We start from the raw sequence: 26296 nt of genomic DNA, 5'->3' as shown, positions 1-26296 counted from the left end.
TCTGTACTTATAGCTATAACTAATTCTATTCTGTATGTGTTTCCTGATTGATTATTAAAGTGTCAATTCATTCCCTAATACAAATTGCCTTCATCATTAACTGTTGTTATTATTATAATCAGTACTCGAGTTGTAAAAAAAAAAATCAGGGGGGATGGTGGATTTTATCATATGGGGACAGATAATTTGTGCTGATTACAAATAATATAATATATTACAAATAATAGCACTGACCAAAACACCTGCAGAAATACTGCAGGAATGACATAGCAGCAGTTAAATGCAGCCTTCTGTAAGCTTTAAATATCCACTGGGCTTACATCAAATACATCAAAACACAACAATAAAAACCAGTTTTCTGAACTTATCAATATGACTCTGGCCTTCACAGGATAAGTAAAATGGATCACTGCAAAAACTCAAAATCTTAACAAGAATATTTGTCTTATTTCTAGTTAAAATGTCTCATTTTAGTAAAAAAAAAATCTCATTACACTTAAAACAAGACTCATAACTGGAAAAAACAACAATTTTCACCTGTTTCAAGTAGATTTTCACTTAAAATAAGTAGAAAAATCTGCCAGTGGAACAAGATTTCTTTGCTTGTAATGAGAAGATAAATCTTGTCCCACTGGCAGATTTTCCTACTTATTTCAAGTGAAAATGTACTTGAAACAGGTGAAAATTGTCAAATAAATTATTTTTCTGGTGATGACTCTAAATGTTGAAATAGCAGTAAAACCACATTCATTGATGAAATGACATAAGGGATGGAAAGGGGGGGATGGCAGTTTTACAGGGGGGATGATTTTGACAATTTTTATTTCAGGGGGGATGCCATCCCCCCTCATACCCCCTCAACTCGTGTACTGATTATAATGTTTTTTTTTCCCACAGGAAGATATTATTCTAATCGGATTATATCAATTTTACAATACAAACAAATAAGATGTAGAGACTAAAAAGGATAACCTGTTGCAGGATATTAGTTCTTTCAATTCTAACCATATGCCACTTGTATTTAAAAAAAAAAATAGGGTAGTTCGCTTATGCTGCGCGGGAACTTTGGGCATGGCCATGGGCTCTGCTGATATACAGGATACAGACAGCGCATGTGAGGATTAGAATGTGGTTGCAGACAAGCAGAGAGGACCGCTGGTTCTTACAGCGTGTCTGCATCAGGAGAGCGGGGGTCACCCAGGATTCCCTTAAAGCCGTTCTCCAGGAGGGGGAAGAAGAGTAAAAGAAAAAAAGTCGTTTTTATTCTTACCTCGTCAACAGGATATGATCATCTCGCCGCTGCTGCTTTACAGTAGCCTGGTGTATATTTTCGTTTGTGGAAGATGCCGAAACGGGAAACAAAAGTGAGGCTCAGTCTATCGGATATAGATCTGAAAGAACAAGACGCGCTATAGAAACCAGTAAGATCAATGGCGAATTTTTAATCCTTTTCATTTTCCATTCTTTTTTATTATTATTTTATTTTCTTCTATATTATTTTTTGTATCAATGTCCTTCTTCAATATACCGGTTGAAGAAAGCTGTCCGTGTATTTTTGTTACTAGATTAGGCTTTAAGCTAAATCTTTGGTCATTATCAACGCCTGAAACAAACCGTATAAGAAGTTATTTCAGAGAGCTATGAAGTTTTACCAGTCACTTTTGTCAAATGGGATTTTAAATTTGCTGTAAATCTTTCTTATGTTAAACTGCAACAGACCATGAATTGAAACCAAGGCAAGTCTCAAGGTTCAACACGCACGCCCACTGCAAGGTGGTTTTACCGTCATTTTCAGCTTTAACGAAGATTTCAAAAACGTGATCGGGTCTTAACTTTGCGGAGGGGGGTTCCCATTTTTCATCTGCTTGATTTTTTTTTTTTTCTTAAATATCAAGGACGGTCTGTCCAAACTCCGGAGAGCGTGGCTATATGAAGATCGCGACACAGTTGTTGCTTTTCCCTCGCAGAAATGCCAGTGCGTGCTGTGACCACCAGGTTCATGTACAAGGGACTTTGCACTATTCCAGATGTCCTCTCCTACCGGACCCCTGTTCACCTGCCCGAGGACGAGGTGGAAGGTGAGAGCTATTTTCTTGGTTTGTTGTTTAGATTTTGGTTTCAACTTGTTGTAAGGTTAACAGTTGCTGCACCTGAATGCATGCGGGGATCAACTGGAAAGCAGCACCCTGGAGAGCTCCTGTCGCTGTCAACAAACCCAGCCGTACACGAGCCTGTCGCTGTGTAAAAGGCTCAGCACAGACATTCAACAAAATGGTTGGAGATTGGATACTAACAAGGTTTATGCTCTGGGATCGCAATTGTATGTATTTTGGCGTTTCTCCTTGTGATTAGGTGCAACTTTAACTTATATAACACTGCGAAACTCTAATCAAAATGTGGTGCATCAATTATAATTTTCCAGTCATAAAAAACTGCAGTAAACACTTTACACATGTGTGGGGGACATCTGTGGCACCTGTGAGCTTTAATTACACTTGACCTGGCTGTTAGTCATTAGTGCTTGATCCAAAAGGAAATAATGAGAAATAGGGAAGATACTTGCTCAATATTTGCCCAGAAAAGGACTTTGACGAATGACACATTTTCAAAATACAATTTATAACATGTAAAATAAATTTAAAAAAATATATATTTTGAATCATGACTACCCTATCCTCTTTGATATATAAAAAGTTATCAATGTCTAAAAACAACCAGGATTGTCTTATTCAGAGGCTTGGTACGCCACTGGGGTACCAACCGCTATTGCAAAAGTGTTGCACTAGCTGTTCAGAATAGAGGTATTGTTTAGACTAATGGTCCTCACACTGAAAAAGCAAAGCTGACAGTGAGTGGAAACAAAGCCAGGGGGCTACAATAAAGAAATTCTTCAGATAAGATTTGATACCATCAAGTCTTTTATGTGAAAGGATTTCCATTTTCCCTTCTTCTGTCTGTTGGCTACCCGTGCCCTCAAGTGGTTGTGTGCCCTTGCGTTGAGTCATTCATTTGACAGTGAAAATACACAATCAGCAATGTTGGCATACATTTAATTATGGTGTTGACTATGGAACAGCAAGAATTTGATAGCAAAATGGTGACAGTATTGCACTAGAAGCTGTGCTTTTACTGATGATACGATACAGCTTTTCAGGTAAATGCGAGTCATTAAATATTCAGAACATAGTCAGACGGATCATTGAACCATTAATATATTTACCCAGGGAAGATTCACTGAGCATGTAATGCACCACTACATTTACATGAAGACTTCAGAGTAAACAGTGTTTTCTTTTTTCGTGTTCTTGAGCAGCTCCACTGGCAGATAACATGTGTTAAAGATCACTTTGCTCAATGATGTTGATGGGAGCAAGAGTTTAACTTTAAGCTCCTTCATTTAGAGATCCTCATCCAGTCTGAGGGTAAGAATCTGTAAACTCCCATGTCCTTTACACCAGTCCTGCACCACCTTAACACATGCTGCAACACTGAGTGAACCACTGTCGTTGATGTGGAAACAGTGTTGCCCTCCAGTGTTTCAATGAAATTTCTCTCTTTTTCATTAAATCAGCCTATGAATATTGTTTTATTCACAAAATCTGTAATTATTGTCAGAGGTCAGAAGTTCCCTGATTGCTCAGCTTCTGTAATTACTCTCCTCTAATTATTATTTACCATAGAAGCTCTTCATATCGAAGGTGTGTTTTTATACTACTAGTCTAATCATCTATGACTTAGTCAATCACCTCAACTGTAATAAAGCCAGATGATATAAAACCTGAAACCTAATATAACACATTGTTGAATAATGATTTAGATTTCCTAGGAGATCATTATAATTTTGTCACAATGCAACACCACTAATAACACTTCTCATTATGATAAATTAGAATTTATTTTCTTTTTACCCAATCATCATTCGGTCCTGTTTCTTTGAAAACTGAGTTGTTACTTTCCAAATTATGCCCTGTATTGTTCTTCAGTAACACATTTTATGCAGATTAAATGAGCTAAATGTTTTGTTTTGTTTTGGGGATGGGGGGTGGAGGGGTAAATGTCAATGAGTAATATATATACATAGACAATGTCTTTGTGTTATTAAATCCTCGGGAATTTCTCTCAGTGAGGTTGTTGTTGTTTTTTTCCGCACGGCTCTGTGAAATTGTTGCAGAGCAGAGCTGAAACACACACTGACAAACACAATACAAGGACAGAAGGACCTTGCATCCTGTGCAAAGAGATATGTCATACTTCAGATAAACAAAGTAAAGAGTTTGGTCTCAGTTCTATGTGGAAATTTAGATAATGGTGGTGGATTGTTCTGTCTTGTAGCTGTGACTCAGCAGTAAGTTAAACACTATGTAATAAAAACTACAATACATGTTTTATTTGCCACAATTCCCACATGTTAACATGTGCAAGCTGAAGCACACAGAGAGAGGATAGGAAAAATGTGGTCAAAGTAGGTATGTTGCTTTTAAACAGAAAATACAATGTATTGCTTGATTAGCTTAAAAAAGCTAGATAATTAGCTTTTTCTTTTTTTCTAGTTTAAAAATAGTCTAAAGTTGCTTGATTTAGCCAGATGTTGAAAAAGATGAGCAACTTGCTTAGAAGAAATAAAACAACTACATTAAAAGAAAAACACACCATATTGTTATGTTGATTAATCATGAGTAATGCAGGATACATGCAGGTATATTAAATATAGCCACCCAGTTTTCTGTCAGTTTACCCTCTTTTAAATCTCTGTCACACTCAGGATGATGTAAGACTTTATTGTACGTGGAATGATGAAGGTGTGACTCACCCTATCTGCCTCCGAGCGGTTCATACCACTACTTGCCTTCATTGGACAAGTTTAGACAAGTTTAGACAGTTTAGACATTAGACATGAGGCACCACAGTGGCGTAGGGTTAGGGAGAGCCAGTCACAAGCAGGAGAGGGTCATGCCTTAATCAAGTTACCTGTATCTTACCTGCCCTATTGTTTATGTGTTTGTTTGTTTTTGTTTTTTTGTTTTTTGTAAAATGATAATAGAACAAAATAGGGTTTTTGGAATACTTAATGTCAAAGGAACAATAATCAATAGCACTCATTAGGTAAACCACCTAAAAAAGCTTTTTTAGATGATAAATAATAACATGTAAAATCATGATATTGCTAGTTAGCACTCCCGAGTGAGAAAAACTTCTGGACCACAGACTTTTAGGGTGAGACAATATAAGATTCATGTGTCTTGGTCTTGGGATTTTGGGTTTGAGTCGTATTCACTTGTCTTGTTTTGTTTTACTCTGTTAGGGTTGAAGTAGTTGGCTTACTCGTGCTCTCTTGCGTTTGGTCTCCTGTTTTGTGTGACTTCCTGTGTTACTCTTGTGCTCTTTTTTGATTAGTCCTGTTCTCCTCTGTCCTGATTGTTTACACCTGTGTCCCTTCAGTGCCCAAGTCTTTTCATTGCCCTGCTTTTCCTTTCATTCTACTGGCTTGAAATCATTCTGTGTGGCATTTCGTCAGTCTTCCTCCCTGTGTTGCTTATTCTGTTGAGAATGATAACCTGATCCTCAGGTTATCATTCTCACCTCTCTTGGACTTTTGGCGTCTGGTTGCTTCACTTTTGGCTAGAATACAGGCATTTGTTAGAATCTTACGCATTTGGGTCCTCCTCCTGCAAACCTGATATGATGTCCTGAAGATTAAGGACATTTTTCATTAAATTTATAATCTGTAAATTTCATGGGAATCTTTACTCCTTTATGTAAAATGCCAGAAGTTGAGTAAATATTTTCCAAGAGTACACTTAGCCCCTTTCTTTTGTGAACTAACTGAGCTAACTAACTTTTGTGAACTAACAGCATGAGCAATTTTAGTCATTCTGTATAACACATACTATCCACCCTTTGTGGAGCAGACGCCTTTAGAAAAAAAAGAGAAAAAAAAATTGAAACAAGGTTGAAATTAAGTGTCAGAACAATTCTCAAGGCAACACTGCACCACTGGCCTTAAGTTGAAGCAACACACAGCTGCTCCGGTTGAGTGGTGAATTCAATATTCGAGTGCCCTGAGCTGCACCCCACTCAGAATTAGACTGATTTAAACTAAGTTACTTTTTCTAACTGCATGACAAAAAAAATTCACTATGGTGATTTCACTTGGTGGACTTGCATCCTGTGATATTTCTAAAAACAATAATTATAAAAGTTAGAGAGGAAAACAAAAAAGGGGACTGCTTAGAAATTGAGTGAGATTGATTAAGTTATTATTTTTCTTCTTCTTTTTAAGAGGCTTGGAGCCAAAAATGAACCTTTGGAGCTTTTTATGCCAAATTGTATATGGATGGTTATAATAAATGAATCGCAGATTAATAGTCAAATGCAGTAAAGTATAAAGAGCCCATGTAACTCTTTATCGTTCTGCCATCAACAGCCCTTTTTGTTTGCAAGTGGGCAATTTATTCAGATTCAAAACCAATGTTAATTTGATGGACTAATTAGACACTTGCCTAAATATTTTCTTCATGAACAGGGGCCTCATCTATAAAGCTTGCTTGCGCAGAAAAAGCAGCTGAAAGTTGCAGAAGCCGCCATCTACGCAAAGCCTCGGATCTAAAAAGAAAAAACTAACCGAAAAATCTGCGTATCTTTACGGCAACAAGGACCCTCCCGTAAGAATTTACCTAAGACACGGGGAACTGGCGACGCAGGCTGTGAGGTGGTGAAATGAAGTCAGATTCATGTCATACTCTTAATAATGTCATCACATATCACAACATATATCAGACTTATAATAAAATAGTGCTGATAACGGAGCAGGCGGCGGGGGCGGGGATGACTGCCGCTCCGAACCCACTACTCCACGCCGAAGAGGAAAAAAAAAAGTGTTCTGATTAAAATAAGGAAAGTTGGACTATATAACAATTGCGTTCATAAGGATAAAGTTTTAAAAAAAAATAAAAATTAAAGAAATAGTCTCTTCTCCCCATGTGTGTCTGCCTGTCATGCATGGGTACGTGCGCTCATGTTGTTTACTTTTAAGCCGGAATTATGGTTCTGCGTCACACCAACGCAGAGCCTACGCCGTAGGGTCCGCCGTAGGGTCCGGCGTAGGTGCGCGTCGCCGCGTACCCTACGCCGTAAGCTCTGCGTTGGCATAACGCGGAACCATAAAACAGCCTAGAGCAGCTCTGAGGGGAGACGGGAGGGAGGAGGGGGAGCGGGGGCTGCCGGGCCGCCGTCCCGAGTGTCTTGATGATTTGCTGAGCCTACCGTTAGTTTTTAAACTGTAAAAAGTGGGGGGGACAAATACATCATTTTGAAAAGTGGGGGGGACATGTCCCCCCTGCCCCCAGTGGAAATTGCGTCGTGCGATCGTGGCACTAACGGGCAGCAACGACGTGCTGCCACTCACTCGCTTTATTTTATACTATTTATATACGTTTTCTACTTTTACTGTGACCACCAAATAATCTCGTTTCACTGTCCTCTCTCCACATCATCCACAACATCTAGATCTCAGATCTCAGCGAAATTCAGTGGCACGGTGGCTCGACACGTTCATTCATTCTGACGCATTCATCCCTAACAGGCTGCAGGAAGCCACTGCGCATGCTCAGTAGGCTCATCCATATGGATTTATGGGCGTGTTGAGGGCGGGATATGGGGCGGATTCAGCTGCGCAGCTTTCCAGGTGGACTGTGATTCATAAAGGGAACATTGCGTGGAAGTCTGCGTGCACGCGGTTTTATAGATCCGGATTTTTTTTTGCGCCCGCCATTTTCGGCTTTTGGGCGTACGTGCACTTTTAGTATGACTCCTACGCACTCCATTTTAAATGAGGCCCCTGTACTGTAACAAACACACTAGAGCAATAACATGACTGAGGAGAGACTGTGGACATTGTCTATATTATGTGAGCTTTCCGGGCACTGATGAAGTGCTCACAGCTCTTAATGGATCTGCCCTTTCCAGGGAATGTTTTTTGAGCAGATGGTTGTCTCAGTGGGCTAGGTCAGAAGTGAGGCTTCCTTCCCTTTTCTTGACACTTTTGCACTTGTTGCACTTGTCTTAAACACTTACATGTATACAGATAAATACTACTTTAAATGTGACTGTCAGTGTATGTGTCTGAATAACTGAGATCCATAGATTCCTCTTCTAAAATCAGATTAAGTAAAGCTATACATTCCTTTAAAATGTGTTAAATTGTGATTTTAGGCACACTCTAGGTATTTCCGTGGTATGAAAAGTTGCATATAGGCCCTTTAAACCTTTCAAGCTGTTTATGTCAATAGAATAATAATCCATTTGCATGGATAATGTATCGGCGGATTTTTCCAATGTTTAACTGTCAACTCTGTTTCAAGAAAATGGGCATTATTCTGTAGCAAGTATATACCCATTTAATGAGCACTGTGTTAAAAGCCAGGTCTCGAGCCAAGTTCAGCTCATTATGCAGGACTGCCTGGAATAACTGAATATATCTTTGACACTTGGGCTACCACAGTGAAATATCTCCTTTTGCAAAATAATTACATTCTAAAATGTGTCCAATCTGTTAGACCATGTGTGTTGTAATATGTGGGCTACAAAAGTGTTATTTCTTCTTTACATATCTTTAATTATCATGTCACAATTTACATTTCTAAATGAAATACACAAGAACGTTCTGTCACATGTATTATATGTTTAAAGTTAGACTCCTCTTTTATTTCTATATTGTTGTGGAGGGTGTGTGAGTAAAAGTGTAATGAAACGTATCCAATCATAGTGGTTTTTACGATTAAGTAATTGTGATCTTAGGCAAACAATCAAGAATACTTGGAAATTGTATATGAATCTTTGACCACTTTTCTTAACAATATTCCCTCAGCTCATTGAGGTTTTAGGGCATGCACAGTTCTCTTAGGGTCATGCGACAGCATGGTGGTATTGATGTCAGGGCTTCGACAAAACCTTGAATGTTTTTGCTTTTCAGTCATTCTGAGGTAATTTGCTGGTGTAGTTCAGCTCATTGTCTTGTTATATGACCCAGCTTCGACCAAGCTTTATCTGCCTGACAGATGGCCTCACATTTGCCTGTAGGATACTCTTGTAGATGGAAATATTCATGAACCACTCACTGACTGAAAGGTGCCCAGGTTCTGTATGTGCAAACCACCCCAAATCATCACCCCTGTACCTTCATCCTTGACAGTGGGTGAAATGTTTCTGATGAATTGCTATGTTGGTTTATGAAAAACATGGTTATGGGAATTACATAACTCGACTGTGGTCTCATCTGCCTATAGGACAGATAGGAAATAGGGCTCCAGAAGCTTTGTTTGGATGCAAATTTGCTGTCAATGCAGTTATGCTTCCATTTTTTTTTTCAGACAGGACGAGCTTTCTCCTGAACCCCCTTCCAAATAAAACATACTTGTTCAACATTAGTCTTCTTGCGTTGTCATGGAGTTTAACATTTAACATGCTCATGGAAGCCTATATGGTCTTAAATGTAGCTCTTGGGTATGTTGATATTTTTATTCTGACCTTTGGTTGTATTTGTTGGGACAATTATCTCGAATGTATTCCACATCGAATTGTGTTTCTCACTGTGGAATGTTGAACTGTAAATTGTTTGGAAATTGACTTAAAACACTTCTGAAGTTGTCATGCAGCAGCAATTGTTTCTCTCAACAATTGCTTATGTCTTACCCCCCCAGAATTTTAAATGCCCTTGACCCACAAACTGCTTAGGGTTAGTATAACCCATATTTTCTTATTTTTTGCCTTCATAACTTAATTTTGTCAAATGAATAAAGGCATGGCTGAACATGTGAACAGGTGAACATGGCTCTGCACTACGCACTCGAACATCTGGACACTGCAGGCAACTACGTCAGGTTCCTGTTTGTGGACTTCAGCAGCGCCTTCAACACCATCCTCCCATCCATCCTGGAGAACCAGCTCTCCCTGCTGCAGGTCCCAGTCCCCACTAGGAGGTGGATCACGGACTTTCTCACCAACAGGACCCAGCGGGTGAAGCTGGGGAAGTGCATCTCCAGCCCCATGTCCACCAGTACCGGCTCCCCGCAGGGCTGCGTTCTGTCCCCTCTCCTATTCTCCCTTTACACCAACAGCTGCGTTTCCCTCCACCCCTCGGTCAAGCTCCTGAAGTTCGCTGATGACACCACCCTGGTGGGCCTCATCTCCAAGTGTGACGAGTCGGCCTACAGGAGGGAGATCGAGCGGTTGCTGAGTTGGTGCTGTCACAACAACTTGGAGCTTAACACCCGCAAGACAGTGGAGATGGTGGTGGATTTCAGGAGGAACGCAGCCCCTCCCCTTCCCATCGTGCTGGGAGACACACTGGTGGACTCTGTGGACTCTTTTCCGCTTTCTGGGACTTAACATCTCCAGGGATTTCAAGTGGGAACTGAATTCCACGGCCCTTCTGAAAAAGGCCTAAAAAAGACTGTTCTTCCTCCGACAGCTGAGGAAATTCAGGCTGCCAAGGTCCATGATGGCCCAGTTTTACATTGCCATCATCGAATCCATTATCTCCCACTCCATCATCACCTGGTTCCCCGCTACAGCAGCAAGGGACCTCCACAAGCTGCAGCGAGTGATACGCTCTGCAGAGAGAGTGATTGGCTGCCCCTTGCCCTCCCTGAAGTCTCTGTACGACTCCAGGGCCTTGAAGAGGGTGCCAGGCTCATCAATGACTCCCCCCCACCGCCCCCCATCTGGTGCCCCGGCTGGTCGGAGGGGGCATGTATAGCCCAGGACTGTGTGCATGTTTTTGTGAGAGTAGCTCACATTAGCTACTCAAGGGAACACGGGGAGAACATGCAAACTCCACACAGAAAGGCCCTTTCACCAACCCCACCCAGGGTGTGGGCGCTGAAGTCATGGGGGAACTTAACACGCATTCAGCACCTACAGCGTCCCTGGCGGGAATTGAACCCAGGACCTTCTTGCTGTGAGACGGCTGCACTACCCCTTGCACATGACTCACTCTCACTCACTCATCTTCTTCCGCTTATCCGTTCCCGGGTCACAGGGGCAGCAGTCTCAACAGAGATGCCCATGCACATGACCATTGTTCTTAAATATTACTGTCTCACTGACTATAAGGCCACTTATATCGAAAATTACATTACTGAAATGAATGTTACCAAACATTAGAATTACATGAATGCAGCCAAAAGCCAGTGTTAATTTGGCATAGACTGACTACACATGTGTAACACAGATAAGACTCTTGTTTTATGGCTGAGCAGTCTTGACTTTCTGACAGTTACCCTCTTGGAGGTCTCTGTGTGCTTGTATCACTCCTTGGTGCTTTGCCGACAGAGAATATGAACAATATTTATAGATCGAAGAATCCCCCAGACATAAAGCATTGTAGAGTGTAGAACATCCTCCACTTTGTATGCAAAGCTGTCCTTGTTTGTGCTTACAAATGCAATCCCTTTCTCTCCAAAATTGCAAATAGACAAATGCATTGTACACGTGCATCAGCATGTGTTGACGGAAACATGCACATTCATAGTGGCTCCTGTCTCTCCTGTCTAATTGTGTTCATCCATATTCGTTTTAATTTCAACGGCTGTCAATGAATGTCACCGCAAACCAATAACACCCTTTTAAAACTCCAGACATGACTCTTCATGCATCCTTCCTGTAAATTGTTTATAGTTCTGCCTTCTGTGCTCAAAGGCATGTCACTCTACAACGGACAAATTTAATTTAGTCACTGCTGTTGTGTTGGCAGAAAACAGCAGAAAATGAAATAGCAAAGCCCTTGAAAATATGGTTACTGGATCAAAATTATTCTGCAGATTCCTTATGATTGCAGAATGGCTACAGGTCAAGTTATGCACTAAGATCTACTTGCAGCTACTACCAACACACTGATGGATTTGACAGGATGATAATTAAATAGAAATTATGAATTAATAGCATCTAACTTCACCAAAAGCAATATATTATTTGTCTTTTTTTAATCTTTCATTTTAAAAACTACAAAAAAAAACCCTCAAAACTATTTGATTAAGTAGCTACTCTTTCTTAAACAACTAAACATCACAAAACAGCACATTTGAAAACTGGAAATGCAAAGGGGACCTCTCAATAGTGTCATTTTAAAACAACAACAAATACTAATGAATTCAACCTCAAAACCTAAATAATATTCCCTAGATGTAACAGTCATACAAGCTGTAAATCATGATTTCCACTCAGCCTATGACAAGCAGCAGGTGGTCATTTGAAATACTTTTTGACAGCAGGAGATGTTTTAGCTGCAGGGCTGGAGAAGCACCCCTACTCTAGTAAGTGACAGGGTGCTGTTCCTGTAAACAACAAATCTGACCTCAAGTGATATTCATTCAGTTAGCTGGAGGTGTATTTGCCCATATTTTAGGCATTATGTGTATGTATTAATGTGATCAATAAATCTGTGCGACACAAAAGCCAAAGTATGTGGATATATGGGTAAGGCTGTAAAAGAGATCATATCATCCCGTATCATTATTTATTATTTATGAGACAAATTTTCATATCAATGTTTAACACAACATAGAAAATTTTTTGTGAGCCCACTATACCCTTCAATTTGTCTTAAATGCGTTGCTTAAACAGCTATTTGTACACCCACATTTTAGAAAATTATGGAATGATATTCAAAATGCAAATTAAAAAAAATATCAACTTTATATTATTTAATTTCTGTGTTGGAAATAGGAACCCAAGATATTTTCAGTTTTTATTCTTGTCATCTTCATAATTCATTAATGAACATCCATTTTTGCCCTTCAAGACACCAAATTATGGAGCATTCTAGTTTTTATTTTGTCTCGTTCTTCCTGCAAGTAAATGTTAAAGTGCACAACAGTACTGGTTTCTGGAGTACTGGAGTCTTTCTGAGTGGGGTTTACATTCACAGAGTCCGGTCAGGACTACAGGCAGGCCCCTCCTTATACATTTTGTTGTTGTGTGCAAAATATGATTTTGGAGATTTCATTTTATCCTAATTTTAGTATTCGTTTTTATTGTTTTATTTATTTTTTCTGGGGTGGGGGTTACATATAATCCTAATTTTACTGATTTGGGGTTGTTATTTTGCAGTTTTGTGAATTTTGCCTACATAAGGCATTTAGTGATGCATTTAAATAGGTCTGTCTCAGTGTTTTGTACAACAGAGGAAAGCTTGTGGGACCAAAAACAAATGAATTCATTCTATGCATGTTGATTTATTATTAAAATGACCAATTTAGCCCTACAAACCCTATAAATCCTAATTGTATTGTATATATTGTGGGTTTTTTTCTCATACAAAAGATGATTTTTTTTTATGCAGAGAGCCAGCAGAACACCATTCTGTGCATTAGTTACAATGACTTTACATTTTTACCATTTACAATATTTGTAAATTTGTATTTAAAAAAAAAACGTTATATTATGGGCAGACCCATTTCTGTTTTGCTGCACGGCATTACTGTAGCTTGTCATGCTTATTTGATATGATTCACATGTTTATTGCCTCTGTTATTACCAGAAATTAGGATGTTATCAGTGTCAACGAATCCATGCACGTGACTCACCTGATGAAGAATACATTAAAGGTGTAGTCTGTGATCGTATTCAAAAACATTTATTGTTATACTGCGTGAAATGGTCCTTCCATCCTGAGAGTAGCCAGTGAATAATGTGTTCAGAAAAAGGAAAGAAAAAAATTCAACCTCTCTGAGAGCTTCAATCCTGTAAAAACTCTGACCAATCTGTTATTTGCGCACCGAATGAAACGGATTGGTCCAGGACCAGAGGCTTGGCAGGGGGGAAAAGAACCAATCAGATGCCTTCATTTTAAGTCCCGCCCACGCCCCCCTCCGTCCCAAGCGTGCACCCGTCTCTCTGCTTCCAGCAGCCTCCAGCCCCCGTGTCCGCGCTTCCCACGGGTCCTGCTCGGCTCAGACTGTTCCAGAGTAACCCCCCCCCCCCGCTCCTCCAGACCGACTGGCAACCACGACCTGACATCGGATGGCCCCCGCCGCTCCCGGCTTCACTGCCGGCTCGCGGTCGGGCTGTCACGTCGAATGTAACGGCTCGCCCTGCTAAAAAGGCTAAAAAAAGAAAGCCAAAGTGCGATTATGCGGCACAGCCGCTACTGGGGGTCCCCCCAGTGGCGGAGCGCCGGTGCATCGGTGCAGTGGTTGCGGTGCTGCGGTCCCCTGCAGGCTCTGGAGGCACGGCTACGCTGCAGGGTACGGCGTAGCCTACAGCGTAGCCTACGTCGTAGGGTACGCGGCGACGCACACCATTCTGCGTTGGTGTAATGCGGAACCATAAATCAGCCTTCAGTGTGTTCTGTTCTGAATTTCTCTGTTGTGCTCATTTTGCTGGGACTCCGGGTCCCTCCGCCGTTCATTGTTGTGTCTAAAAATGATGCAGTGCTCAGAAACGGTACATATATTCTGTGATATTTTTTTATATTTATAAAAAAATAAAATTAGAAAAAAATAAAGGATCCCCATAACTTTGATTGGGTGGGCAGGATGCAAATTTGGGTGGGCACAGGCCACCCCTGCCCCCCCCTAAAACCGGCCTCGCTTACAGGTGAATGAGACATGGGGTGGTTTTGTTGAAAATGTGCTGTCCAAAATGTCCTGGAAAACTGGACTCCTGCAAATGCACGTTCCCCAAAGTTTGTGGGGGCGTGGCTTTAGACGGAAAGCTGACGGGAGGGGGAGGAGGGGGCGGGGCTTAGAGGAGGTGCCACTTTCAAATCTTGCTAGCTCTGTGAAATCAGGGACCCTACCTTTAATGCTATAACTCGTTTTGAAGAGAACTTTTATGCTATAAGAAATTTTCTGTATAGGCAACTATTTCATAAAGAAAAAATGTGCTTCATTTCTACAACATGCCAATTAAGGAGTGTGATTTTTATATTGTGTCTTTTATTAGCTCAGTTTTTCAATTAAATTTTTTTATTTTAGCTGGGGGAAAAAGATAAAGGCTTTCGCATGCAAGCTGATCATACAAGAAATATTTTGTATAAACTGATACTCAATTTGTGGCTTTGACTGGACGCATGTTAAAGTAATAGATGTGGTTTAGATTAATCTAAACTGGAAATCTGAAAAATCATCCTAATTTCACATATGAAGTTTATTATGCTGTCTATCGTGAAGGCATCATGTTGTAATCTTTTTCTGTTCGGCTCCTGTGGAGAAAAGAGAGTTTTCATCTGCCTCCTGCTGCATCACCTCGATTACTGTATCGCTCAGAGTCGGGATCATTAGTGAAGGTGAAGAGGGTTTTTTTATTAGTGAACTGGACGATCCCAGCAGGGTGCTTTCTGCAGTTGTGGTTGGCTTTCCTCAAATATAATGGTTTTTGTTTAGCAGTCACCAGTTGTGTGTGGCTGGGGGGCATTTTGCTACTTTGTTTTGTTGTCTTCATTGTTTAACTTTAAGGGGACCTATTATGAAAAACACGTTTTTTCTTGCTTTAACATATATAAAGTGGTCTCCCCTCACACTGCCAACTCAGAGAAGGAGTATGACACCGTCGTGAACCCTTCAGACTTCTCCGTCACTCCATTTCGCCGCTGTGCAGTACCCCCGCAATCTTTTCCTGAATGGTTAATCGACTTTTTCTGGTCACAGTGAATCAAAGAGATACGGACAACTATTGTGCAAAAAAACAAAACAAAAAAAATCACACATACACGAAGAAAAGAGCTCTGAAAGTTCACGACTGCTTGAATCCGGAAATGTGTTGCTACCAAGCAAACCAATCACAGCCCTCTCGTCTGCGTTTGGTCTGCGTCGCCTCGACACGTAGTTACAATTTTTGGGAGGTGCGCGTCAGTGACGGCGTCAGTGACGGCATCAGTGACGGCGTCAGTGACGCCGTGTGGTCTGCGTCGACGCGTACCACACGCTGTAGGCACGGCGTCGTTTTGACGCAGAACCATAACTCAGCCTTAAGTGTATCGTGTGGCTGTTTCAACAACGAGGGACAGTATCGACACTTACCCTCATAAAAGGATCAGTACCAACAGTACAGACCCAGCAACAGCACACGAGTCAGCGGTAAGTGACGTTCATTTTTTATGTTATTTATATTTGTCTACGGGTAACACCGGTGCTCCGGTGAGTAGCTCCGGTGGCTCCAGTGTTACCTAACAAAGCCACTCACTCGTTAGGTAACACCGGAGCTCTATTAGTAATACATTTTTCTTCAGTTTATGGTTTCAGATCTTCCAAGCAATGCACCTGAAGCTGTTCAACGACACCTTCAGAAGACGCACAGCCCTTCCTTGAGCCAGCAATAGTGCATAAATGTTATTTATATACAACTTGGTGTATATTAACATGTGTGGTGTATATAAGTGGTGTATATAATGTGTACAAATGTTTTGTTTTTTTTTAACAATAAAGTTTCCATTTGTGAACATTCAGTGTTGTGATTTCTTTACAGTTAACATGATTAATTTGTCTTGTAACATAAGAAGTGAAATGATGAGGAATCGGAGTAAATAACTGTGGTGTACCTGTTTAGAATTAAATTAAATCTTCCTGTGTGAATTAGTGTGAAGACGAGGTGACCCAGTCAGGGAACTAAAGGCTGATTTATGGTCCCGCGTTACACCAACCCTAGAGCCTACGGCATAGGGTATGCGTCGATTTAACGCAGAACCGTAATTCAGGCTTTAAGATCCCAGGGAGTCGTTTACACCGTGTCATAAACGCATGCGAGCGTCCGACTATCGCGTCGAGCTGCGTGACATCGGGCGCTTTCTGTCCACACTGAAACCGTTAAACTTGCGGCCAGTTAGGACAGTCCAATACAAAAAAAATAAAGCAATGGAATTGATTTTGTCGCTGACGCTCGCTCGCATCGCATGGGACGCGGTTTAATAGTGTACGCAGCCGGCTCTTCTGCCCGGAGCAAGGCTATGTGCCCTCCCCTGCTACACGTCATTCAGGCAGCCAATCAGCACAGTGCCTCATTATCATAGCCTCCCCACGCCCCTCAGAATCCCTCATAGAGAAGGAGGTTATAAGCGGTAAAACTAAAGACATGGCCGAGAGGCTGAATTTCTCATTTATGTAGAAAAAACAAGCTTTTGATTTTTTTTTTTTTTTTTTGATTCAAGGCCTATTTAAAATATACATTAAATGCCATAATAGGTCCCGTTTAACTGTTTGTCAGCAGCTATAGAAAAAAATACAAAAAATAAGATCGTCACAGTTATTCTGCACTGAAGAGTGACTTTTTTTCTCTCTCTCTTCTTTTTTTTTTTTTACTTGTCTGCACACATATTAATGGTTAATACCATGCTGGTAAGAACCTAAGGCATATATATGTGCATTGTTAATATATTTATCTCATTAATATATATACATATATACACATACAAACACCAATTTTTTTTTTTTTTGGGAAGAGTGAAGGGTGACATCTGCTGCTAATCCAGGACGCGAGCACACACATCCCACATGGAGGCACACGTTGAGCACTGGAAATCTGTGTGTGTGTATATGTCTGTGTGGCTATGTGTGTGTGTGTGTGTGTATGTCTGTGTGGCTATGTGTGTGTATGTGTGTGTTTTCTCTTAACAAACCAATGACCCCTTTCTTAAATCAGACTTTAAATACTGGCGACACGTTGACTTTACATTGACTACAGATACTTCAGAAGGAAATGTGTCAGGAAAGGTGCAGGAGAGCAGGAGGCAGGAGTTCCAAAAAACTGAGATTTATTGTAGTTGTTGTTGTTGTTGTAGTAGTGTTTATTTCGAATATGAATCATATAAAAAAAAAGAAAGAAATAAGACAATCGTCTTAACATGAGACATAACAAAGTACATATTCGAAAGGGAGTGAGAAGAAGTAAAACTTATAAACTCTCACCCCCTCTCCTTAAATATGACTAGCTAACACATGCGAACATAACATTATGCAAACATAATATTGCCTATACACAATAATTACACACACACACACACACACACACACACACACACACACACACACACACACACACACACACACACACACACTAGTACATACATACATGTATACATAGGGACACATACTGCATATAGGACAAAAGGAGAAAAACAAACAAACAAACAAAAAACAAAACAAAAAAAACAAGACAATAAAAACATTGTAGCAACATAAGCTACTGACTAGTGTAAGAAAATAAGGATAAAAATAAATAAATAAAAAATAAACACTGTATCATTGCACCCAAGCATTTTGCTCATTCCTGTACCTCTGAAAAATAATATCTTTGTATTTTTTTAAACGGTTTAATATTTGGACATTGCTTTAATTCCATTGAAAACTTGTTCCATAGCCTCACCCCGCTGACTGAAACACAAAAACCGTTCCTGTTTGTGCGTATTAATGTGACATTAAAATTACTTTTGCCCCTTAAACCATATCTTCCCTCATGAATACTAAATAATTTCTGTATATTTGTTGGTAACAGATCATTTTTTTGCTTTGAACATTATTTGCGCTGTTTGATAGCCCACAATATCCGTAAATTTGAGTATTTTGGACTTTAGGAATAATGGGTTTGTGTGTTCCTTGTAGTCAGCATTGTGGATTATTCTTATTGCTCTTTTTTGCATAATGGTTAATGGCTGTAGAGATTTTTTTGTAATTGTTGCCCCAGATTTCTGCACAGTATTGAAAATATGGTGAGACCAGGGAACAATAAAGAATGTGGAGTGATTTCTGATCCAAGACCTTTTTAACTTTATTTATAATGGCAATGGTTCTTGAGACCTTACTTTGTACATGTTTGATGTGTGATTTCCAGTTGATTTTATCATCTATGATTACTCCCAAAAATGTAATTTCATTAACTCTTTCTATTTCAACTCCATCTATTTTTATTATTACCTTAGTATTTAATGTATAATTGCCAAACAACATTATTTTGGTCTTACTCAAATTTAATGATAATCTGTTTCTGTCGAACCATTCTTTCAGTTTGTTCATTTCTATGGTAATATCCTCTTGTAGCTTTTGTAAATTATCCCCGGAACAAAAAATATTAGTGTTGTCTGCAAATAACACAAAATGCAATAACTTAGAGATCTGACATGTATCATTGATGTACAAAATGAAAAATTTAGGGCCCAAAACTGACCCCTGGGGTACCCCACATGCAATGTCCAAGCATGGAGAAACACAGTCACCCAATTTCACAAACTGCTGTCTCCCGCTTAAATAACTTTTCACCCAATCCAACACTATTCCCCTGATGCCATATTTTTCCAGTTTCTTGATTAGTATTTCATGATTGATCATATCGAAAGCCTTTTTTTTAAATCAATGAATATCCCAACGGCATACTGTTTGCGATCTATTGCATTTGTTATTTCTTCTATTGCCTCTATTAGTGCCAATGATGTAGATCTGTTTGATCGAAACCCATACTGATTCTCTACAAGTATTCTGTTCTTCTCTAAAAATTAATCCAGTCTGTTTTTAAAGAGTTTTTCCAGAATTTTTGAGAATTGTGGTAACAAGGAGACAGGTCTGTAGTTTGTGAATTGATGCTTGTTTCCAGCTTTGTACAGAGGTATGACTTTAGCTATTTTCATTTTTTGAGGGAATGAACCAGTGTGAAATGATAAGTTACAGATGTATGTTAATGGCTTTGAAATTCCCCCAATGACCCTTTTAACTAGTGACATATTAATATAATTTAAGTCAGTGGACTCTTTATTCTTACAATTCTTAACAACACTCAAAATTTCATTTTCATTCACTGCTTGTAGGAATAATGAGTTATGATTCCTCTCTACCACGGATTCATCATATGTACCTGAGTCAGGGATTTCTTTTGCAAGGTCAGGTCCCACCCTTACAAAAAACTCATTGAGGCTGTGTGCCACCTCTTTCATGCTATAGTTTTTAATATCCTTATCCATAAAATAGTTAGGCAGACTATTATGTTTAGAGCCCCTATTTATTATATTATTTAATATTTTCCATATTCCTTTAATGTTATTTTTATTATCATCTAATAACCTCTTATAATAATATTTCTTACTTGCTCTTATAATAGTGGTTAACTTACTTTTATATTTTTTATATCTATATTCTGCCTCTTTAGTTCTCTTTTTTATGAAATCTCTGTAAAGTGTATTTTTCTTTTTACAGGCATTTTGTAGACCTTTTGTAATCCAAGGACAATTGGTGCTGCATTTTCGGTTGTATTTTTTGATTGGATAATGCTTATCATACAATGAGGAGAATATCCTCAGAAATTCATTATATGCACGGTTTACATCCTTTTCTCTGTAAATCACTTCCCAGTTATACTCCACTAATTCCTTTTTAAGAGTGTTAATGGCTTCTTCCTTCTTCACTCGTCTATATACTGTTTGCTTTTTGGATCTTTTACTGTGATTGATATTATACACTGTAAACACAAATATTGCTCAAAAACAAAACCAAAAACGCTGCTTAGCAGGATCAAAAAACAGAACATGAACATGAACATGAACATAAATCAGAAAAGTTTGAAAACCTGACGAGGAGAACATGGAGGGAGCAATCAGTACGGACCAGCAGGGAGCCAGGGAAAGACAAGATACACAAAGGTAAACGAGACACAGGTGCAGACGATCAGGGCAGATGGGAAACAGGAAGGTCAAGACAGAACTCCAACACAAAGACATGGCTTTCAAAATAAACAGGAAAATGTCAAATCCTGACAAAATATGATCCCGATCCTTAGCATTTTAACAGTCACAGTATGCTTTAACTGTTATTATTTCACATTTAGATTTATAATTTCCCCCATGGCATTTGTTGGAAATTGCATTGCTCTCATTTCATGAGACCTCACTGCTCTACGGGAAAATTCACAGATTAAGTACAGGACAAGAGTTTTGGCTTGGACTTGAGATAACTGAGCCGTTGCACCCTCACAGCAATGCAAGGTTACTTAGATTCTCTGCTCAAGGACACAATCAAAGCTGGGTATGCTGACTGATTTCCACACAGTAAATAGAAGCTTATTTTTACTACTTCTATTTTCTTACAATTCATTTGTGCATTTGAAAGTGAATGCATGTGAATGCATTTGTTTTATGATTGTTTTATTACTGAAATTTAAGGTATACATTGTTTTGTTTCTAGATTAATAATGGTGTACCTATACACTAAAATGAGATGCATACTGATGATAGACAGAACCCCTGAAAGTCTTCATGCCTTCTATATTTCAGTAGAAATTACCTATAAAATATTCACTCCCTACTCTTCATGTATAACACTTTGAATGTGTTTCAAAGTTGGTAACTAAGCAGGGAGTATATGATGAAAGGCTTCAGTATATTAAAGCTAAATAAATACATAATTATATTTTTTTCTGTGTGGTAAAAGCATATTTGTAGCCTTTGCTTTAAGTCTCCTCAAAAAGTGAAACAATCAGTAGTCCAGCCACTGTTCAGCTGGCTCGCCGAATTCATTATTTTCTACTGTCACCAGAGGTCATGACACTGAACCTAGGCTGGTGCAGAGGGAGGATAACGAACCTCAAGCACCACTAGCTGCTGCAATTTAGACAAATGTGTCATGTCTGACATGTCAAGGTATGGTGACGACCATGTAATTTGACCAAAATGTCCCAAACTTACTCTCCTCTTGTAAGTGTTTTTTGCCATATCATTTCAGACTACAACTAGTTGACAACCCAATCTACAACCTATCAGTTCTAAACTACACAGAGTCATGTGCAGAAGATAAATAGCCTGGGCTTGTCCACTAGTTTGCCTGCATGTAAATTGGGTTTTCAAAGCTATGAATGCATGCAAACGAGCTCTGCTCATATAAGAAGCAGTCAGAATAACCACATTCTATAGCAATGGTCAATAATTGTTTCATAGTTACAGCCAAGTAAAAAAATATAACTCAACAATGAATAGACAAATATTGCTGCTTATGTGGATGTTTGATGATGAGTGACTGAGCCCACACTGGTTCTAGATGAGGTGGATGGATTTAATTATTAATTTCCTTTCATTCATTGGCTGATTTATATATTTGTGACCTAGTGGTAACTATCATTTTATTTCACTGGCTTACAACCACACCAATCTGGATTTACCTGATCCGGTCTGATCTCAGAAGTAGAGTTGGTTTCTAGTTACACAAATAGGAGATTGCTGAAATGATCAGGTGCTGCTGGTCTGGGGTGGACCTGAATCAGTGAGTTGAGTCCCCTAACTGGGGGCTGGCAGATCAAACCCAAGTGTCATCATGTGCTGAAGTGTCCTTGAGCAGGACAACCTTCCAGTGTTGTTTGTCAGAGGAACATGAGTGTGAAAATCAAAGGGTTACTGTATAGAGAAGGAATATTCAATAGAAACACTGCAGTATAAATGTGTAAATGACAAACACATTGCAAGGCACTTTGTTTTGTTTCGTTTCAAAGTTTATTTAGACGGGACAATGCATATTCATGAACACTACATTAAGCAGTGTAAATACACCAGGTTTTAGCAGAATTGCTAGTTTCCACCTGCAGTCCCCACAAACAACCAGACACACTCACACGTACGGGCAATTTACAATGATCAATTAACCTAGCTTGCATGTTTTTGGACTATGGGAGGAAACCGGAGTACCCAGAGGAAACCCACGCAAGCACGGGGAGAACATGCAAACTCCACACAGAAAGGTCTTGCTGGGCCTGGAAGTCGAACCGGGAACCTTCTAGAACTTTGTAGAACTTGAATAAGGTTAAAAAGGTGCTGTGTAAGCGCAAGATCATTTCATTTACTTATCTATTAGCTGCTAACCTCTACTCGAGTCATCTGTATGTTGAATAAGCTACATAAAAAAGAATCACTGATGCTTGACCTGCTGATTTGCTCCTTTTTAAAAACCTGAGCAAAATTAGGGATTTGTATTATCTGATCAGAGTTTGAAAACTTGCCTGCAAATAAACTACTGTTTGATTTATAAACTGATTTTTGAATTAGAATACACAGTGAAGCAGAAAAGGGAGCTGTATTTTTTTTTTCAATTTCCTCCATTTGTGTTGATTTCTTTTTGACCGATTTTGACCCGAAGTCTGAAGAGTTCACAAATGAGCTATAAAATCACTTGCAGTTTTCTTATAATGTAACATATTTGGCCATTGCAACCGTGTTCAGTGTTTCAAGGGTTGGGCACATTGTGAGCATGATGCTAAAATGAAAGAAAATCAATCAAAGATCTGTACTTCTGCAAGTCAGGAAAATGCCACTCTGATTGCCACTGGTCTGCAATATACCCTGAGTGTTCGCAGACACAAAAACAAAACAGTTTTGAAATGTTAGGCTTGTGTATCTCAACCAATGCTGTTCAAACTCTCCACTGAGCTCTCTTCTCTCTGTGGACATCAAACGATCAATTTACTCCTGCTACTTTTGCTCAGAGCAAGTGATTTGTTGCATTTGTAAAGCTTTTAAAAATAAAATACCTCCCATCCCCACCCTACCCTCACTTGATTATCATGATGTTATAACATCAGTTCTTTTTTTCAGGCTGGTGGTTTCCAGTATTTGTTCTCCTCTTCAGCAGAATCCCATATATCAATTACAAAGACTTTAATTTCCAATAAAAGTATCAGATGATGCTCGGGCAGGAAAATATAGTACATTTGTTGGGGTCTAGGTGCCGTAGCAGGTTTCAAACACTGGTGAGAATTTATCAAGGCAGCAGGATGTTTGGACTTACTCAAAAAGAAGAAACATTTTGGCTCAAGAAAAAGAAAGTTGTAAATTAAGATCCCCTCATTGTTCAAACTGTATCTTTTATTCTTATCTTCCGTTTTTATCTCAAAACATAACCTTTTGAGAACGAGGGGTTATACTTTTTAAACTATGACCAACTATGGTTGAATTTTTCCACAAATACGTCCAAAAGCTTCTTTAAGCTTCTTTAAACTCTTCACACGAACTGTCAATACACACATTTTCATTTTGCGTCTGAACATTTGACTGAAACGGCCTTCTGACAGTCTGAATGTGTAAGAGATAACACCTTGTAAACATGCTTGTTCCATGCGTCCTTTCCTCTCCACAGAGATTCGCGAGGCTTTCAAAGTATTTGACAGAGACGGGAATGGCTTTATCTCGAAGCAGGAGTTGGGGATGGCCATGCGTTCCCTGGGCTACATGCCAAATGAGGTGGAGCTGGAGGTTATCATCCAAAGACTTGACATGGATGGTATGTTGCTCTCTCTCGTATGCATATTATCCAACTTGTGAGCTCTATCTTGACATGTTTGTATTTCTGCTTGTTACATCAGGTGATGGCCAGGTTGGGTTTGAAGAATTTGTCACATTGCTTGGCCCGAAGCTCTCTGCTGCTGGAATGCCTGATAAGTTCCACGGAGCAGACTTTGATTCCGTATTTTGGAAGGTAGGTACCATCGTCATTGGGTTTTTACATAGCAATGATCAAATTTGAGTGGCTTTAGACACTTCAAATTCAATCAACCTTTACATGCTAATAAACTGATTGTATCATCCTTCTTTGCATCTATCTCCATAATCAAATTATCAATTGTTATGCTTTATTTCACTGAAAATCATTGAGTACACAAAATGATAATACACATCAGTTAACATAAAGTATACTTCATGTAAATTTGACATATTAACCAAGTAGTTTATTTGCATATGCTAATGACACCAAATTACAATAAAGCCAAAGGGAAAAAAGAAAGGAAGTTTAGTCTCAAAATTATCAAAAACATCTTAGTTTATACGATACCTACTGTTTTAGAGCTCTGCAGAAAGAGTGGAGGAGAAAAAAAATGTGATGATTGTTTTTGTTCAGGGCTGTTTGATGAAGTCTGACTGCTAAAAGGCTTAAAGTTTGCTCTGTTGTTTATTGCTGACCTACTGCTTATGTGAGGCATTGGGGGTTGTTTAGGCAGAAGTTTCTCCTCTGCTAATTAGACCTTTCATGGGGTTTTCTGCGTTCCTAGTGCGATATGCAGAAACTAACTGTGGATGAGCTCAAGAGGCTCCTGTATGATACTTTCCGCGACCACCTCACCATGAAAGACATTGAAAACATCATCATGACTGAGGAGAACCACCTGAACAGCCCAGAGTCACATGTGGACATTGATAGTATGTTTCAAAGATTTTTGCTTTTCCTTTTTTTTGTAATTCAGAAATAATAAAGAGTCACAGGTGTGCTAATGTTCTTTTCTCTCTAAATCTCTCCACAGCAAGCCCAACACAGCAAGAAAAGCACACATGTGTGCGTAAGAGCCTGATTTGTGCCTTCGCTATTGCATTTATCATCAGCGTCATGCTCATTGCAGCAAATCAAATGCTCCGTAGAGGGATGAAGTAAATAAATGTTGCCAGCAAGAGACAACCCGATCTAAGGGTGGACTCTGAGAAGAAAAAAAAAACTATGTTCATATGGTTCTAGGTTTTATTTATTGTTAGCACCCATGATGATGCAATCACTGCATCTCAATACAATATAATGGATGAAACGATGTCATACAGTGGTTTTGTGTTACCACTTATCATAACATGGTGAAAAACTGATCGTAAGGAAGGCATCTCAAGGGCTGATTAGTATCAGACACAGGTTCCCTTAACAATATCTGACCAGAATGCAGAATGAGACTATAATATTTTACTGTTTCAGTGTACAGTATGTTCTGTGCAAAGGCTGCATTGAGAACCATGCAATGTAAAATTCACCACATAATAAGACACCAAGGATAGTAATAAAGCAATACAGAGGTGGGTCATTTATCTTAGAATAGATGTTTCTGAGCACTGCATATGTATGTCTCTGTGTCTGTTTACTATAATATGTCAAGATTTTCACAGAATTACAGCTCACATTGAGTTTAGCAGACTTTTTCTGAGCAAGGATCATAATTAACTTAAATTTGAATAAAACAGCCCTCCTATTTCAAAGAGCAAGACCAGATGAGTAGTTGCTCTAAAGCTGTCATTGGCAGCCTGTTGGTCAGTCAGTGGTTGGTTGGACCACCACTATGCAGGCTGGAATATGTCCACTTTAACATATCAGATGTTTCATCATTACATTTTCTATTCAGGGTGCTTGTCAAGTGCACTAGCTTGTTACCTATCCAAGACGCAACAAAAGTTATCCATTTCATTTTGTTATCTCATGTTATTATCCAACACACAGGTCGCAAAATCTAATTTGAAGGCACATAAAATAATGGAAATTCTTCAAATTTTTTTGATCTAAGAAGTAAAAGAAACCCAAGAAGTGGATTAAAG

At 39.3% G+C, this 26296-nt stretch overlaps 1 protein-coding gene across 4 annotated transcripts; it reads left to right on the top strand.

Moving 5' to 3' along the window:
* The first annotated feature begins 1145 nt into the window (after positions 1-1145).
* Positions 1146-26296, top strand: cabp7b (calcium binding protein 7b). Of its 4 annotated transcripts, none has more exons than XM_061733378.1 (6): positions 1146-1421; positions 1968-2078; positions 24093-24236; positions 24319-24431; positions 25003-25150; positions 25252-26296. In XM_061733378.1, the coding sequence occupies exons 2-6, from the start codon at positions 1970-1972 to the stop codon at positions 25377-25379; spliced, it is 642 nt and encodes a 213-aa protein (XP_061589362.1). In that variant the 5' UTR covers positions 1146-1421; positions 1968-1969; the 3' UTR covers positions 25380-26296. The 4 variants fall into 4 exon arrangements, with proteins under 4 accessions (XP_061589362.1, XP_061589359.1, XP_061589360.1 ...); XM_061733375.1 differs by having other exon boundaries at positions 1896-2078; XM_061733376.1 differs by lacking the exon at positions 1146-1421 and adding an exon at positions 1734-1773 and having other exon boundaries at positions 1896-2078.

The sequence above is a fragment of the Cololabis saira genome, chromosome 11 (genome assembly GCF_033807715.1).
Source record: "Cololabis saira isolate AMF1-May2022 chromosome 11, fColSai1.1, whole genome shotgun sequence".
Taxonomy (NCBI): Eukaryota; Metazoa; Chordata; class Actinopteri; order Beloniformes; family Belonidae; genus Cololabis; species Cololabis saira.
Note: the sequence above shows the minus strand (reverse complement) of the source record. Positions and strands in the feature narration are given on the sequence as shown.

Bases quoted from the DNA above. Each gene is read 5' to 3' on its own strand.
- cabp7b (XM_061733378.1), top strand. From the start codon at position 1,970: ATGCCAGTGCGTGCTGTGACCACCAGGTTCATGTACAAGGGACTTTGC. The intron at 24,237-24,318 runs GTATGTTGCTCT...TTGTTACATCAG, and splicing joins CCAAAGACTTGACATGGATG to GTGATGGCCAGGTTGGGTTT. The intron at 24,432-25,002 runs GTAGGTACCATC...CTGCGTTCCTAG, and splicing joins TTGATTCCGTATTTTGGAAG to TGCGATATGCAGAAACTAAC.